This window comes from Sus scrofa, chromosome 5 (genome assembly GCF_054392235.1).
Source record: "Sus scrofa isolate SSC_HxYL_T2T_F1_AM1 chromosome 5, Sscrofa_HxYL_maternal_Yorkshire_Landrace_v2.0, whole genome shotgun sequence".
Lineage (NCBI taxonomy): Eukaryota > Metazoa > Chordata > Mammalia > Artiodactyla > Suidae > Sus > Sus scrofa.
Genome location: NC_139387.1, coordinates 108,114,171 through 108,132,495, shown reverse-complemented (window position 1 = coordinate 108,132,495; position 18,325 = coordinate 108,114,171). Strand labels below are relative to the sequence as shown.

Here is an 18,325-nt window from a genome sequence, read left to right as displayed (position 1 = left end):
TGGAAGTGTAGCCCCTCCAAAGGGCAAGCAGGCCTGTGCAGGGAGAGCCCCTGCGGTGGTAGGCTTCAGGCAATTGTTGAGGCCAGCCCTCCTGGATGGCAGGCAGCCCCAGGTTTGGCGAGAGCGTAGGGGGTGGCGGGGGTGGGGGGAGGGAATGCACTGGGAAGCACAGCTTTCTGCTAGCTAGCGGGCCTGTAAGCTTGCTGTGGCGTGGGGGGTATTCTATGGGGACCCACCCCTTCTTCTCTCCCCTCCCCAGCACGGGCGCAGACCAGGCTCTTCTCCCAGGTTCCCTCTGAGGCGGCTTTCCACTTCCCCGCCCCTAGAGTATTGCTCCCTTCCTCTGCGACAGCTTTGTTTTCTAGTCTCCCAGGCAGTCTCTGCCCCGTCAAATGGTTTAGAGACCTCCCAAGCAGTTTCCGCTCTGCCCCGCCCCCCTAGCCCGGGGACTAACCTTCGGAGGCGAGGTCTCGGTGCCCAGCCCCCACCCAGGCGTCCCCCGGCCCTTTCTTGGGGACTAACCTTCGGAGGCGAGGTCTCGGTGCCCAGCCCCCACCCAGGCGTCCCCCGGCCCCCTCTCGGGGACCAACCTTCAGAGGCGAGGTCTCGGTGCCCAGCCCCCACCCAGGCGTCCCCCGGCCCTTTCCCGGGGACTAACCTCTGGAGCCGAGGATTCGGTGCCCAGCCCCCACCCAGGCGTCTCAATTTTTGGTGACTGTGCCCGTAGTTCAGATGGTCCGTTGGGTTCTTGATCGTTTTTCCGTACTCCGACTTACTGCTACACTCTTCTCTGCATCTGGAGATTCCTCCGGTTCGTTTGATCTTTCCCCCGGTAGGAGACTTTCCAGGGTGCGGGATCCCTTTCTCCTCCGCAGTTCCCTTTCGGGAGCGCCCGTCCCGCTCGGATTCACCTTCTCTCACTCTCCTCTTTTCTCCCGTTCTGCCCAATAATGTCACGAACTTCTTGCCATTATTGGAATTTAGGTTCCTCTGCCAGCGATTGGTTGTTGTTCTGTGCGAGTCATTTCTTCTGTAGATGTGCTTTTTTTGTTGTGTTTGTGGGAGAGGGCGAGCGTGTCCCCCTACTCCTCCGCCATCTTGTCCTCTCCTCCTCTCTCTCTCTTTAAAGTCTAAGTGTTTGAGTATTCAGAGATCTGTAGTTGGCCCTCTTCTTTTTTTTATGTTACTCAATGAATTTATCATAATTATAGTTGTAAAATGATCATCACAACCCAATTTTATAGCATTTCCATCCCAAACCCCCAGTGCATCCCCCCACCCCCCAACCTATCTCCTTTGGAAACCATAAGTTTTTCAAAGTCTGTTCTGCAAAGAAGTTCATTGTGTCCTTTTTTCAGATTCCACATGTCAGTGATAGCATTTGACGTTGGTGTCTCATTGTATAACTGACTTCACTTAGCATGGTGATTTCTAGATCCATCCATGTTGTTAAAAATGCCATCAATTCTTTCCTTTTAATGGCTGAGTAATATTCCATTGTGTGTATGTACCACATCTTCTTGATCCACTCCTCTGTCGATGGACATTTAGGTTGTTTCCATGTCTTGGCTATTGCAAATAGTGCTGCAGTGAACATTGGAGTTCACGTGTCTTTGCGAGCCCTGGTTTTCTCTGGATAGATGCCCAGGAGTGGGGTTGCTGGATCAAATGGTAGTTCTATTTTTAGTTTTCTAAGGAATCTCCATACTGCTTTCTGCAGTGGTTGCACCGATTTACAATCCCACCAACAGTGTACTAGGGTCCCTTTTTCTCCACACCCTCTCCAGCACTTATTGTTTGTAGACTTTTGGATGATGGCCATTCTGGCTGGTGTAAGGTGGTACCTCATAGTGGTTTTGATTTGCATTTCTCGAATAAAAATGAGTGATGTTGAACATCTTTTCATGTGTTTTTTGGCCACCTATATGTCTTTGGAGAATTGTCTGTTTAGATCTTCTGCCCATTTTTTGATGGGGTTGTTTGTTTTTTTGGTATTGAGCGGTAGGAGGTGTTTATAAATTTTGGAGATTAATCCCTTGTTAGTTGATTCATTTGCAAATATTTTCTCCCATTCTGTGGGTTGTCTTTTCATTTTGTTTAGGGTTTCCTTTGCTGTGCAGACACTTTTAAGTTTAATTAAGTCCCTTTTTTAAATTTTTGTTTTGACTCTCATTATTCTAAGAGGTGGATCCGAGAAGATGTTGCTGTTGTTTACGTCAGAGAGTGTTTGGCCTGTTTTCCTCTAAGAGTTTTATAGTGATGGTCTTATATCTAGGTCTTTGATCCATTTGGAGTTTATTTTTGTGTATGGTGTTAGGGAGTGTTCTAATTTCATTCTTTTACATGGCCCTTTTCTTTATAAACATATGACATCAAGGAGCTCTTACCTTAAGTGACCTTGTCCTATCTTATGGCTTTAAAGTCCACTTACGTAGTGACTATTTTCAAGTATCTATTTCCAGCTCTGACTGCTCCCTAGAACCCAACCAGTATATTTTCCAGATCAACTGACGTCACTGGGCAGGTGTGTCCAACATACCTCTTGAAGTGAACTTGGTTTAAACACTAAACCTCATCATCCACATGCAGAAAATGAAAATCTCAGCAGTGTTCTTTTCCTTGTCTACTCTGCCAATGATTTAGTTCAGTTATGCTACCTAAACACATCCCTCCATTTGTATTACTGTCATATTAGTCCTGTCTTTCATTAAGGCTCTCGCTGCATCAAACTAAATGACCTCTTCAGCTTTCAAGCTGATCTTTTAAAATGTAAATAAGATGATGTCACTTCCTTGTTTGAAACCTTTCAATGAATTTCCATTGCTCTTGGAATAAAATTCAAATTTCTTAACATGATTAACAAAGCTCCATGTCACCTGGCTCTTACCTAACACTCTGACCTCATCCATAACCACATTTCTACTTTTACCCTTCACTCACACTGGATATTTTTTGTGTGGCTTGAACACATTGAAGTCCTAGAACTTGGGCCTTTGGATTGGAATATTCTTCCACATCCATCTTTGCATGAGCCCCTTTTCATAGTGTGTACCTCTGCTTGAGTGATTCCCTCTCAACATTAGTTACCCTGACCACCCAGTCTAAAAGAGCCATGAAGTATTTTTCTAGGATATCATCTTATTGTAATGAAAACTTAAAATCACTTGATCGTTTTTTGTTTTTATATCTTTGCTCATTTTTAGAATCTAGACCATTGCTGTTTCTTTATTGCCTAGAATGGTGCCTAGCAACAGTAAGCACTCTGTAAATGTTTCCTAAATGAGTTAAACTTGATTGAATAAACTAAAATGGGTAAGGAAAAATGAACTATTTTCCAGTGAAAGATGGAGAGGCTGACAATGCTGTAAAAACAAAAAGGAAAATGTAGAAAACTCAAATTTGGGTCAGCTTTAGTTAATAAGTGTGGTTATTTTGACCCTGTTAATTTTGAGAAGGAATAGCTATTATCTAATTGACTAGAAAACAGAAAAGATAAATGTTTTAGAGATTAGAACATAGGTAATATTAGAAACTTTAGTTGCTTCATCCTATAAGAATAACTAAAATTGCAAGTGATAGAAAAATGGGACACTGACTAAATAAATACGTGTTAAAATCCCAAGGGCAACTGAAGGCATCAGATAGGTACCATAATGAATGAAATAGGCTGATGTAGGGCAATTGACGGTGGTGGAAACAATGGCAAATTACAGAGAATGTTCTGTCTGTGGGGCAAACCCTATTCACCTCTGGCTGATTGCTGGCTTGTAGAGAAGTATGCTGTTAGGACCTGTGATTTGTTCAGAGCAGTAGGAGAGTTAGAATTTTATTTAATGTGAAAATACTCCATTTCTTGCTGTAAACAGTTTTTTGTTTTTTGTTTTTTTACATTTAACGGCATTATAGAAGGTACACATGTATGTGTAACTGGGTCACCATGCTGTACAGTAGGGAAAAAAATGTATAGGGGAAATAACTATTTAAAAATAAAATAAAATAAAATAACATTTAAAGGCATTTGGTTTTTCAAACCAAACACAAATAGCCCAGATCTGGCCTGTGGGCAGCTAATTCATTACCTTTAGTTAAAATAGGCCATATGCTGCCACTGAGGGTTCCCATCCTACTCATTATGAACATCTCACTTGGATAGTAGCTTCTTTTACCTGCTACAGTGAGCCAGGAACTGGAATTTCCATATGCATCATCTCCTCAAGAACTCTAGACAGTATAAGATGTTCAGCTGGCATAAAACAACATATAACCTGATAAATTCAAAAGCTGATAAATGAAATTAGGAAGATAGATTTTTAAAGAATCTCACATTCTTTTTAAAAAAATTATTAAAGTATAATTGATTTATAATGTGTTAATTTCTGCAGTATAGCAAAATCATTCAGTTGTAACATATATTTTTCATTGTCACAGGATATTGAATATCCTGTGCTATACAGTAGGACCTTGTTGTTTATCCATCCTATGTATAATAGTTTGCATCTGCTTAACCTAAACTGCCGATCCTTCCCTCCTTCACCCCCCTCACTTGGCAGCTATAAGTCTGTTCTCTGTATCGGTGAGTCTGTGTCTGTTTCATAGGTATGTTGATTTGTGTCATATTTTAGAGTCCACATGTAAGTGTTATCATATGGTATTTGTCTTTATCTTTCTGACTTTACTTAGTACGATGATCTCTGGGTCAGTCTATGTTGCTGCATTATTCATTCTTTTTTATGGCTGAGTAGTATTCCACCGTAAACATACACTGCATCTTCTTTATCCGTTCATCTGTCAGTGGACATTTAGATGGGTTCCATGTCTTGGCTATTGTAAATAGTGCTTCTATGAACATAGGAGTGCATGTATCTTTTCAAATTAGAATTCTGTCTGGATAGGTGCCCAGGAGTTAAAAATCCCACATTCTTAATTCTGAAAATTTGGGAGTTTTTGTGCTTGCATGCCATTGCTTCCACCCTAGGCCTTCCACTCCCTACCCCCTTTTAAGGCCTATGACCCATTCATGAGAATTTGGTCATTTTCAATTCCCTACTTCTCCACTTTGCTTTTTCTGGTCTAAAAGAATAATGGTAGAGTATTTCAACTATTTCAGAATGTGGGCTTTTATTGAAAAAAGTGTTATTTTTCTAGTTTTATTAGGATGTGTTCCTTTGCCACTGGTGGTTAGTTGGTTGGTTTGTTAGTTCTTGATGCTTCTTATCACTCCAGTTTCCAGACCTTTACTTGATGACTGATAGAGTATCTTTGTATGGAGTAACAGTTTGACTTTTATATGGTATTTTCTCTTCTCTTGGTCTAGTATTTCATTGCTATGATTTAATTCTCCATCAGAGAATACTTGAGTATGAAAAATTTATCAATAGATATGTAAATTTTCTATACCACTCCTAATCCCTTTTCATTTTCTTTATCCTTAAGAACTAATTTCCTACTCTATTGTCTATCATAGAAAAGAGGATACATGCAAAGTTTCCTTTCTATGACTGTGATTGAGAGAGAAAAGTGGAAAGATTTATATATTTCACGATTTGGTATAACAGATGTATGATTTTTCTTGGCATTCTCAAACTTACAAGCTTTTCAGCTGAATATTCATATGTGGGTGGGAATAATTAATTACTTTAATTTTGAAAGTTATGAGAATGAGTTGGTCACTCTTCATTTAGTCCCAAAAATGAAAGGGACATTTTTCTAATAAGTATATTTGAAATTCATAAATTTACAATAAAAAGTTTGCTGATTATAGTAAAGCAAAGAGAGAGAAACTGAGATTTCATTTGCTGTGAAAGACAGAGACACTACATATATTATCACAAGACCTAAACTAGCATATTGTATAAAAATAAAGAGAAATTATAACAGTCAAGCAACAAAAATCTTGAAGAAGAGTAATGCTTTTAAGTTGAAAGTAAGTAAAACATATGTTGACTCTGCAAACCGAAGATGAAAGTATTATAGACATTTTGGAAACAAAAAAGCAATCTAGGAGTTCCCACTATGGTGCAGTGACGGTGTTGTCTCTGCAGTGGCACGGGTTCAATCTCCTTCCTGGCACAGTGTGTTAAAGTTCCAGTGTTGCTGCAGCTGTGGCATAGGTCACAGCTGTGGCTCATATTCAGGCCCTGGCCCAGGAACTTCCATATGCCATGGGTGCAGCTAAAAAAGAAAAAAAAAAGTAATCTAGATGAAGAAATTTAATAAATTTTTATCTATCATTGATTCAAAAAAGCTGTTAGGTTGTTTTATAATATGATGTAAGAAAATAAAATGATGAAAATGAATGATTTCTCTGAATTGTAGAAAAAAACCAAACAATATAAATTAGTATAAAATCACTCTTTCCGATTTGGACATTTTATCCTAATGGCATCAAGTTGTGCCCAAGTACTTGCTAACAGAACTTCTTATCAAAATCTGGAGCTTCTCTGATAAGGAGCCAGCAACTTATGGTGAGTTTGAGATCAAATTACTCAATATTTGAATAACTCAAATTTTAAAAAGCACACAATTGAAATAATAACTATTACAAAATGCTCTAAAATGGCTTGTAGAAGAAGAAAAGTGTTGTGTTAAATCTCTCTCAACTCGTGAAAAAGAGCATTCCTATTGAAGTTGCAGGGAGCAAAGTTGGGGAATGCAAGCTGAGAATTAAATTGGGTTGCTTTCTGAATCTGAATCTACCACTGTACCCTGGAGTGAAGCAAGGAAACGATATTCAGCCAACTCAAGTAACATTTCTTTCTCCCACATACGCTGATCTAGATAATTGAGGCCAAATTGCTTTTCTCCTTAAATCATCTGTATAATAGCCATTACGCTCTGCTTCATGCTGAGTGCGTATGGATACAAACATAAGCACAAAAAGTGCAAATGGCAGAAATATTTAACTTGAAGCATTAAAGTCTTAAAGATTATTTTACTCATCTCCTATTTTTCTGATTATCCTTAAACTCAAGAGCAATTTGAGTTGTGTGTGGGGGAGGAATGCAGAATGGAAATCTGTTAAATATCTCTGTGGTGCACAATAGGTACTTACAATGCTGAGGACATGCACAACTTGAACAGAGTGTGGGTGTGAAATTAGTATGGAACGAAATGGGATTCTCATAACAGGCATCTCCTATAGACCACCAGGCCTGGAAGACAGCAAGAAAGGAAAATTCCTGGGGTAACACTTAGGGTGTGAAAACCACAGGATACCATACTCATGAGGAATTTTAACTACCCAAACATCTGTTAGGTTAGAAAAAATTCGACAAAACATGCCTCATCAAAGAAGCTTCCAAGGAATGCAACTTTATGATCTAAAAAGAAGGAAAACCAAATAGAGGGTAAAACACTCCTTAACATTTTTACAAATGAGACATTGTGATGAGTTACTCTATATTCAATTAATCTTAATTCATTCTGTAGGTGTAATGCACTTATAATGTAGTGAATGCTGTCAAAACAGAGGTAGATACTCTCCTTTCTCTAAAGAAGCAATTGTATAATGATAAGAAGAGATGTTAGCCCTAAAGAAATAGGAAAATAGAATTCATGACATAAACAAGCCCGTTTGGTGGCAGTGGGTTTTTAGAATAGGCTGTATCCTGCTGCCGGAAGAGGAAGTGAATATAATTTATTCTAGACATGATGTCTGTACTTCTGCAAAATTAATTAGATGCTGTTGAAAATCTTCTCAGTGAGTTGCCTGAGACTCCCACGTGTGTAATTCAAGAAGACATCTCTCTCTTCTAGACCTGTAAGTTACTGGTATGACCGCTTAGGTTTCCATAGACACCTCAGACCCCAAAGTACCACTGTCCCTGTCCCACGGCAAACCTCCTCCTCCCCCTGTGATCCCTGTTTCAGTGTATGGTGCCATTATTCACGTAATGGTTCAAGCCAGCCTCTAGAGCTTACTCTTAATTCTTTGTGCACATCCTACCCCAGAGTCCAGAGCGGAGTCCTGTTGAATTTACCTTCTAAACATTTTGTGAATTTGTCTATGTTTCTCTGTTAAGGGTGTCTAAATTCAGGCCCTTAAATGTACTTCCTATGTTACTACAAAAGATACCTAAATGGAATTTTTGTTTCTATTTTCTCTACCCTCTACCTGAACCCAGTTTTTGGGTACGCTTGTGTTGTTCCTCTGCTTAAGATCCTTAGTAGTTTTCAGTGTTCCTGTTGTATGGAAATTACACTGTTTGCTCCATAAGGTCATTTATGATTTTTGCTTATATTCCCCACACATCCCTTGCTCTTTCTCCTTTGTGCTCCAGAAGCTTTGCTGTTCTTTCTTACTGTCCTTTCTGTCTTCTTTTGAAGACAACTGCCTTTTCTTTATGTTTCACACCAAATATCTCCTTTGCAAAGACTTCTATAAACTTATTTTTCCACTTCCACCTTCCAAAAATTGTTTCTAAGTATTTAACATATTATAATTGCTTATCTCTTTCTTTTGTGAAACTCTGGTGTCTTTAAAAGCAGAGATGACCATGTGATCATGTGTTAGGAATATTTCCACCCATCATGCCCACTCAGTGGCTAAGACTGGATGAATATGCCATTTGGACCCGAGGAAGGCATTTGATTTTAATGTGAAAGTATTTCAGTGTCAAAATTCTCTGCATTGCAAAATAGTTCATACTAATGTTCTTCAACTTTTTTTGGCTATAACTTGTCTTTCAAATACTTACACATTTCTTGTCAAAATTAAAATTCTCCTATTTTTTCGTGTTTGACATATTCAGCTTCTTTTACTTCACAAACCAGTCTATTTTATATTGCTGATATTTTTTCTTTTTCATTAGTTAACATAAGATGTATGAATTACTGCATATAGGAAAGAAATATGTACATAATAAATTGAGAAGGATTTCAAACAATGAAAGAAAATAAATGCCTATTTTAGAGTGGATTGAAGCTGTAGAAGCATCTGAATTATAACTGAGATAATAAACTGTTAATGAATTTATATAGTAAAGTGGGGTCATAATAAGTTGACAGTCCATGAAGAAAGCGAAGGAGAGCAATGTTTAATTGGGCTGCTAAGCATGATTAGAAAGAGAGAGTTTTTGGGTGAAATCATAATTTAAAGAATATAATAGTGAGCATATAAAGTTATTTAATAAAGTATTCAACTGTGTATAATTTAAAAGAGCTTTTGTCCAGATTGTTAAACAGTTTCCCAGAATATAAATTAAAATATTTTGAAATCCCATTGCATAAGCATATAGAATGTGTTTTTCAGCCAGATCACTAAAAATCAAAGGATAAGAGTTATCACTATGTGTTTTAAATCATCAATATTACAGAAAACCTGGTTATCAAAAGGAAAAAAGGAGAAAAGTATCTTTACCCCACTTATTGTTGGCTAAGTTTGAACTTTTGAAAATTCAAATGAATTTTCTTTCCAATCTCAAACTTCAAATCTCATGTTGAATAAATTGATTTTGACCCTTCTGAGAATCTTCTTTTTTTTGGTTGAGAAAGAACTGTGAAATAGGCTTAATTCTTCGTGATTTCTGGTCATTAACTCCACTGCAGGTCTGCCTTGGTATTAGGCCAGGGGCCAACAGGTTTTCAGCTCTGTTTTCTTCTACATTTACTAAGGAAGTGAGAAGAACTCCAATTTGACTATGGAAAACTTCCAGTTCTAAAAAAAAAAAAAAAAATGTGCAATTGCTATGCCTGGTGGTTTAGGGCACTTTTTCGTTCTGCCCAGTAACTGAACTGAGACCCCTTAGCTGGATAATTCAGAGTAATGATAATAGCAGGTACGCTTATCGAGTCTTGAGTATGTACTAGTACCCTTCCAAGAACCTTACACCCGTTGATTCATTCATAAACCTCATTCGCTTTTAGGGAAGAGCCTGTGGACTTAGATCTTGACTCAGACTGGAGTAAAGCCTCATGATGGTACCAAAGTACTAAGAGGTGGCAGGGTGCCAGGTTGGATTAACGGTAAGATAGGTGAAATCAGTTGAAAGGAAATAACAGTAGGCGTCTAAAGTTAAACTATTTAGTAAAGCATTCTACTCTATGTTTAATGTAAAAAAACCTTTGGTCAAGTTGATAAGCAAGTTTTCCAGAATATAAATAAAAGTAATTAGAAATCCCGTTTGCATAAACAAATAGAATGTCTTTTACAGCAAAAGCACTAGAAACCAAGACGTTAAGGGCGATATAAGGGATAATCAGTATGTGACATTATTAGCTTTGAAAACTGAGACTAAGAAAGACTTGGGGATATTATAACAGCTTCTAGTATATAATCCAACCATCAGTTCCCAAACAAATGGAGTGGGGCTTCACCTAACATACATAACCTTTAACTACACTTTCGGTTTCTTTTCTCTTTAGCTTTACCTTTGATAGTTATTTTATTATGATTATACCTGCATATAAAGCATGAGGGAGTGAAGCAGCAATACTTACCCCAGCCCCTAACATTGTGTTATGTCGATGGCCTTATCTGAATTATTCCGGGTTGTTCCTACACGTGGCTTCTAGGTGCCGTAGAACTGATGATGTTTTCTTATGTTCTTATGGAACAGGATGACCTGTCATTACTCTAGAAACTTTGGGAACTTTGGCAGGGAGAAACCTATTCATAGTTTATCCAGAGTAGATGTATAATCCAGGAAGGTAGGAGGAGACCAATGTGTGGAGTGGCTGTTGGCTGGATGCATGTTTCCATGTTTATCACCACCTCCCAAACCCTAACTGTATCCCTAATCTTCACAGAAGTAGAAATTCAATCCCCCTTTCCAGCCTTATTACCAGGAGTTTTTAGCATTGGGCACCTAGTCCGAAGAGCAATGCCATTGCTTTTTCAAATGGTATGTTGGTGTTATAGAGTAGTGGTTTAAACTTGTACCCCAGGCATTAGCAACACCAGGAGGGCTTGTTAAAATGCGAAGTGCTCTGCCCTACCCAGGTCTTCTGGTTCAGTAAGCAGGGACTGTGGTCTCAGAATTTGCTTCTCTAACAAATTCCCAGGTAGTATTGATGCTGCTGATATGGAGACCACATTTAGAGAATCACTATTGTAGAAAGTTGTTTTATAAATATAATGCTATTCTGGAAAAAGTTGTATTATCTGATCCTAAGAGCGATAGAACTAAAAGGGTAATATTTTCATTCTTACCTGGTATGACTAGTATTGGAAGTGAGAGTTTTTTGCTATTTTGTTTTTTTTTCCACTTGAGCCATCCTGAAATGACTCAGAAAACTACTCATTCACATCAGAGAAAATGGTCATACGATGAAGTCTAATACTGTGGACCTCCATGAAATCATTCCCTGTACTCATCGAATAGTCTAATAGGTCAGATTCTTTATGCTTACAGTATCCTCCCTTCGTGATGCCATATTGCTGTTGGGAAATACAAATATAAAACAAAATTAATGCCTCGTAAAATGCAAAGAAATATTTCATAAGCTAACAGTAGTATCTCATACGGGGCATGAAATCATTGGGCTCTAGGGAAACGTTTGATACCAGGGAAGGATGGCCAATTATTGAAGCATCGTAACCAGTGGGATGTATCCTGAGATGTTCTTCGCCTGCACAAGTATGGTCAGTCTCATTGCTGACCTTCTTCAGGGCCCTTGATACCCTGCATTATTTAAGATGTAAGGAATTCACCCAAACTCCCAGCCAGTTAGATTTCCTCTAGCCCTAAGAGGACTACAGGAAACTTAAAGCTTCTAAAACGTACAGCTAATTCTCTCAGATGTGGTGAATCTAGGCCAAATCACAGTCCTAGAGACTGAGAAAGAATGAGTCCTTTATTTAGTGACGACAATAGCTAGGAATCTGGTGGTCCAGTGTATCTGATCCTGAAACTCAAATACCCTGGAGGGAAGGACCTTTAGGTAAACTTAAAATGAACTTCGAATCAAATAGATGTGCAGTTTAAATCACACATGTGTACAGAGCTCAAGAATATTTTGTCTTGAGAGTTCCTGTCATTTATTTATGTATGTTTATTCTTTAGGAAAGTCACTGGAGCAAGGTGCTCTAAGGACCATAATGTATTTTCTACAGTGTTTTTCATCATTAACTTAAATTTACAAGGGTCTGCAGAAGGCACAGTTACTAGTAAGTCTTTGAGTGTGCTTATTCTGAAAGCGTAGTATTAGACACACCAGACTTTGATGGTTCTTAATCAAAGTGGCATTCAGACTTTTATATGTAGTGGGCAACATGATGGCCTGTCCAGACTCACCTTTCAGCTAACACACTTAGCGTGGGGACACAGATGGATGGGAAAGATGACCCTGACCCACATAAGACCCACATTCCTGTGCAAGGATAGAAGCATGATAATCAGGAAATGATGGTTGTTAGTTACAGAAAATGCATTATTGTGAAAACCAGGGGAAAAGTGCTTATGAGAGGAAGTGATTGGATTATGGGGAATGAGAGAATAAGGATAGATCATTCCTACTGAGTAAATTGCTGTGATTTATAAGAGAAAGGGTATAGTGATATCTTGGCCCATTACTGACTGGATTCATTTCACAAACAATCCTAAATCAGGAAGTGACAGTTTATGGAGAGACAAACAAAGTCTCCTAAAGATGCTTGTACATCACTAAGCTTTTAAACTGGCATATTTGCAACTCTCTGTCCCTTTTCTTCTTTAAGCTTCCTTCATTTTGGTAGTTGACATTCCTGGTTGTAACTTCGTATTCCCCCTTATGTGACTCTAATGATAGTTTATTACACACTGGGATAGGGGAGAAAAATAATACCAGATATATTTTATTATGGATTTTTGCAGTTTTGGTAAATTCCAAGAGAAAATTATCTGAGACTTGAAAATGTGATTTGCTTAAAAGTGAACTATCATATTTGGACAACATTAAAATAATTCGATGTTGTTTTATACTATACTTTGAACATTTTGTTATTCTAAATATGTCTCAAAATTTCTATGGATTAAATGATTATCTTTCATTGCTTTTTAGTTCAGATTTAGGACTTCTTTTTCCATCATATTATGATTCTTCAAGAATATAGATAAATATAATACGTTCTAAGAGAATTATTTCATAAAGGATTTAACACAAGGGACACGTATAACAAAATAGGCAATTTAATCAAGTTTATTGAAAATGCAAATATTATCTACAGTGATTGTTTCTTAAAAAAGAAATAAAGAAACTTTTGAAAAGTTCAAGAAATGGCATTAAAGCACAGTTCAGTTAGGGGCTAAATGCTTTGCCTTTTATTATGATTGATTAGTGTGTAGAACTTAAAATATTTAGTAGCTCGAGTAGTTAGTATATGCCATGAATGATCTTCGAATGTCATTTTTCTCTTAGCTCTGCTTGCGGTAGCAGACACTCCCTGATGAGGGCTTTGATTGCTGGTATTAAAGGAATGATCACATAGTTGACATTTTACCAGGAAAGACGAGGAGTTGCAGCAAGGCATCATACTGCATTCTGGGCTGCTCTACAGACATACTTGCAAGACTAGCTGAGGTTTCCCTTGGGAAATGGATTTAGGTCTGTCCTCATTTGAGACCCCAAAAATCCAAACTGCAGAGCAGAGAAACACAGACATAGACAAATACTTCCTGGAGCTATTTCTAAAAATAAGCAATCATCAGCATAGTCACAGAAAAATCACATCAATTTTCTGACCACAGCAGATTCTCCATGATTACACCATGTTATCTGGACAACAATAATGTACCATGTTGCCTGCCTGCTAGGAGGATGAGTTAGGTTTAAAATTGTAGTCCCAGCAGCCACTGGGTTGATATATGCAGTAGAGATTGAAGAATCAGATTCTGAAGATACCATGTTCTCTTGATCTAATTAATTTTGGCCAACTTTCTGATATGAGTTAACGACCAAGTATCAAATTCTATAGAGGTCCCTTCTAATTCTTTATAATAAGGTATGGCTTTTGTCTTTTTCTTTTTCTTTTTTTTTCTGTCTATAATAGCAGTTCTTACAGAGACCTTAGCAGTGGCCTTAAAGGCCCTACAAAATCTGGCCCTGTTTCCTCTCTGACTCACCGGCCTCCAGGCTCACTGCAGTCCTTGTTACTCCTACAACACACCAGGCACAGTCCTGTCTCATGCCTTGTGCCCATTCTCCTCCCTGCGACACTCTTTCCTCAAACATCCCCAACCTCCCTCACCTCCTTAAATTATTGCCTGTCACCCGTCCAGAGAAGCATAGCCTTACCACTACATTTTTAAAAAATAGTAACTCCTATTTGCACCCCTACTCTGGTTGACCTGATTCGTTTTTTGTCGTGGTGCATGTCAATTCCCAACATAGTGTATCATTTCCTTGCAAGTTATATTCTAACTTATCTACATTTTAATAATATGTGTATGTATTTTTTGTCTCCCTCCACTGAAACAGAGGCTCCATGGTCTTTATCGCTTTGGTTTTCTTATCAGAAATGTCTGCCTTGAGTAGGTGTTCTGCAAACAGCTGCTGAGAGGAGAAGAGCAGGTGCCCACTGGAAGCTCTATGTGCACAGGTCCACAACGACCTTGATCACATCTGTCGTCTTGGGGTCTTCCCAGTTCCTGGAACATGGAAGATGCTCAGTAAATATTTTTGGTTGGGTAAATGCATAAATTTCACCTAAACATCAACAGAGCATTTGGGTAGAGATAAAATTCTTCCACATTTCCAATAGTATAAGACAGGAAAATATTTTAGCCTGTTTTTCTCTTTATTTCTGCCCAAATGGTTCTCCACAATGCTTCTCACAAAGCTAGAAGGCTGGTTTTGCAAAAACGTGAATATGTGATAAATAATTAAAATCTTAATTAATGAACACCTCATAAAGTTTTACCTAGCTTCTAGCCAATCCCCTTTTACAGAGTCAAAGACAGGAAACCCACAAAACATCTTACATTCTTCAAAGCAGATTTCTCCATGGTGAAAGTATATAATGATCAGTAACAGGGTACCTGATCCCAAAGCCCATCCTCTTCTCATTTAACAGTGGGAACAGAGATTCAGAGCTTCCATTTGTTAAGCTAATACTTGCTACAGTGGCCATAACATTTCTACGAAATACCCAGCTTGGGAGGAAAGAGGGTTGCCACTCTTGGGAATGGATTGCATCATTCCATGAAGGCATGCAAAAGCTCTTAATTATGTGCTCAGCCATCTCCTCAGCCCTTAATTATGTTGGTGGTGGGAGACCTCTCCTAGCTTCCATTTGTTATGTAAAATTATCTAAATGAATTACACCACAATTTGAGGTAGTTTTCCTAAAGCTCGGGTTATAAAGTTAGAATGAGACTGACGATTTCAGAATATGCCAGGTATGTTTAAGTGCAGAGATCCCACTGTCTCTTCTTCATTAGTCACTAGAGAAATCAGTTACCTAATTCTGTCATTGTTATTAACACATATCAGCTCCACATACCATCATCTCTCTTGGAAGTGTTCTCAGTACCGAATCGTCACTACTATCAACATCCTAAATACCCGCCTGGTGTTGACGTAAATCTTTTGGCTTTCTTCGGAGCCTGTGACTCACTTGAACAAGATGTACTTGCCATATTTATTTATTTATTTTTGTCTTTTTGCCTTTTCTAGGGCCGCTCCTGTGGCATATGGAGGTTCCCAGGCCAGGAGTCTAATCGGAGCTGCAGCCGCCAGCCTACACCACAGCCACAGCCATGTGGGATCCGAGCCACCTCTGCGACCTACACCACAGCTCATGGCAATGCCAGATCCTTAGCCCACTGAGCAAGGCCAGGGATCGAACCCACAACCTCATGGTTCCTAGTCAGATTCATTAACCACTGCGCCACAATGGGAACTCCTGAAAAAAATTTAAAAACCTTTTTCCATCTTGGTCTTATCTCCGTAGTTCTAGTTCATCTTTCCACTTGCCAGGTAGACATCTCTTTTTCTGTCTTGGTCTTATCTCCCTAGTTCTAGCTCATCTTTCCACTTGCCAGGTAGACATCTCAGTCCTTTTGAGTGTCTCAGACTTCATGAGTACAGGCCCAAAGTGACCATCCCTGCCCTGTCTTTATCTCTCCCAAAACTAGAGTCTGCTCCTGCATGTGCTATTGTGAATTCTTTAAACACTCTCCCGGCATTGATACATGAATTCACTTTTCACTGCATTGTCCATCTCACATCTACTCAGCCCTTAAGTTCTTTTTATTAAATTTTTTAAAGGTCTCTGGATTCATCTCCTCCTCTCTCTACCTACTGTCATTCTCCCACTTGAGAGTCTCATCAGATCTCACCTGACTTTTTGGAAATAGCCTGTCTGGACTCAGTGCTTCAAAGCATCCACGTTTTTCATAGCCACATGAGATTTCTTCCTAAATCATTAAAAAATGTCCTTTTTCAATACCTTCAGTGGCATCCCATTGTTTCAAGCCCTTTAATATAGTAATCAAGTGCTCTCTAACTTAGTTCCCAAGTGGCCACTTGAGGCTTATTCCTTTGCCTAACCCTCCATGAACACTGGTCTTTCTGTGCTATCTCTGTTCCTCGAACTTAGGGATCCTGATTTTTTTTTTTTTTGTACCATGGATTCCTTTGACAGTCTGGTGATGTGTGTGGACCCCTTCCTAGAATAATATTTTTGAATGTACAAAATAATAAACACAAGATTACCATGGAAAGCCATTTTGCAGAAATAAAATTCTGTCTATAGACCCTATTGTTTATGTTTTTGTAGCTTTGCTTATGACCCTCTTAGCAAAGAAGTGCCCCCAAACCTGCCCTTCTGATTATTGAAATTCTTCTCATGTTTCAAAGCCTATTCAACCCTCTTCTCCTCTGTGCAACTTCTCCTTGACTCCCTGCCCATCTGTATTCACCACTTCATCCTTCACCCTTTCAGAATGGATTATTTATTTCTAATTAGTTCTTATCTTTATCCTGCCCTTTACTATAATGTTTTGTATTGATTGATGAAAACAGGCCAAGCACTAAACTCACAGGCAACTTTCACACATTTTGCATTCGTAATTTTTTTTTAAAATGCCATGAAATACACATACAAGGAGGAAACCGAGATCCAGAAATTTTGTTGTTTGACCAAGATCATATGACTTGTTGCTCTTACAAATTATTTGAGGAAAGAGGTACTTTATCTTCTTCTGTACACCTTCTGAGTATCTATGGAACAATATTGTTCAGTAACACGTGGATTTAAAAGTCATAACTACTGAGAAATACATATCTTGAATATGTAATGTCCCAGGAATTGATGAGAGGCCATCGTAGGACAGGCATGTGCAGAGCACTTCTTCTAGGTCAGCGTCTATGTCAAATTAACTGTGACTAAATCCTTCTTAGACTGAAGACTCTTCTAATTCCTCATAGTTTCTCAAACTGAAATTTCAACAAGGGTTTTCAGCAATCACGTCCATAAAATATTATCTCTTGTTTTATACTCTCGATGAAAAGACAATAGTAATAAAAGTAGGACAAAAAATTTGTTTAGAGTCATAATAAATTCATATGTAATAATAAGATCAGTTGTATAACCTACTTCCTATGCAATTTCCTCAGTGAAAACAACAAAACAAGGCCAATTTACATTTGTAAGATAATAATTTTAGCTATAACTTGAACCAGTTCCACTTTTCTGTAGCCAAATATGTTTCTGTAGGTTTTCATAAAACAACACTATTAGGCTATTTTAAAATAAAAATGTTCATTCTAAAGATTTACTTTAGCAATAGCAATGCTTTTCAAAATATTAGTTTAAAATCATGTATTTATGATCATTAATTTCTCATGTGGAAGTTCTTTGTGTATTGTAATTATTTTGAAGGGAATTACATTTTTTGATTTGCCAGTGCCTTTAGCATGCTGTGAACTATAAATTAATGTAGCCTTGATTTATTATGATTATCCTTTTTTATAGCCTTTTCTGTTATTGTACTCTGGCAAACGCTAGCTTAAATGTAGCAAGGTAATTGATTTTTTTTCTCTTTTCATAGCTCCAGATGGACCTCCTGAAAATGTCCTTGTAGTAGCAACCTCACCTTTTAGCATCAACATCAGCTGGAGTGAACCTGCTGTCATCACAGGACCAACATTCTATCTGATAGATGTCCAGTCGGTAAGGCATGTCTTACCTTCTGCAAAAGGCAGAAGAGTGCATGGTTAAGAATACAGACTTTGAATTTTAATCTCAGCTCTGTTAGACCTTGGGCGACTGACTGAACTTGTTTGTGTTTGTGTCCACATCTATAAATTAAAGCTTGACAAAGCTACGCAAGGTACAGAGACTTTGTGAGGACTAAGTATGTATGCATAAAGAGCTTAAAACATAACCTGACATATAATAAGTGTT

At 38.3% G+C, this 18,325-nt stretch overlaps 1 protein-coding gene across 4 annotated transcripts in view; it reads left to right on the top strand.

The window, feature by feature from the left end:
• Positions 1-18,325, top strand: part of PTPRQ (protein tyrosine phosphatase receptor type Q) — a 224,236-nt gene that overhangs the window by 123,565 nt on the left and 82,346 nt on the right. For all 4 annotated transcript variants that reach the window (XR_014804594.1, XM_084957734.1, XM_021093069.2 and 1 more), the window contains one exon: positions 17,970-18,091. Coding sequence is in view for 3 of the 4 variants with exons in the window: in XM_084957734.1 (XP_084813860.1) it covers positions 17,970-18,091 (122 nt within the window). In the remaining variant the exon portion in view is untranslated. The remainder of the gene's footprint in view (positions 1-17,969; positions 18,092-18,325) is intronic.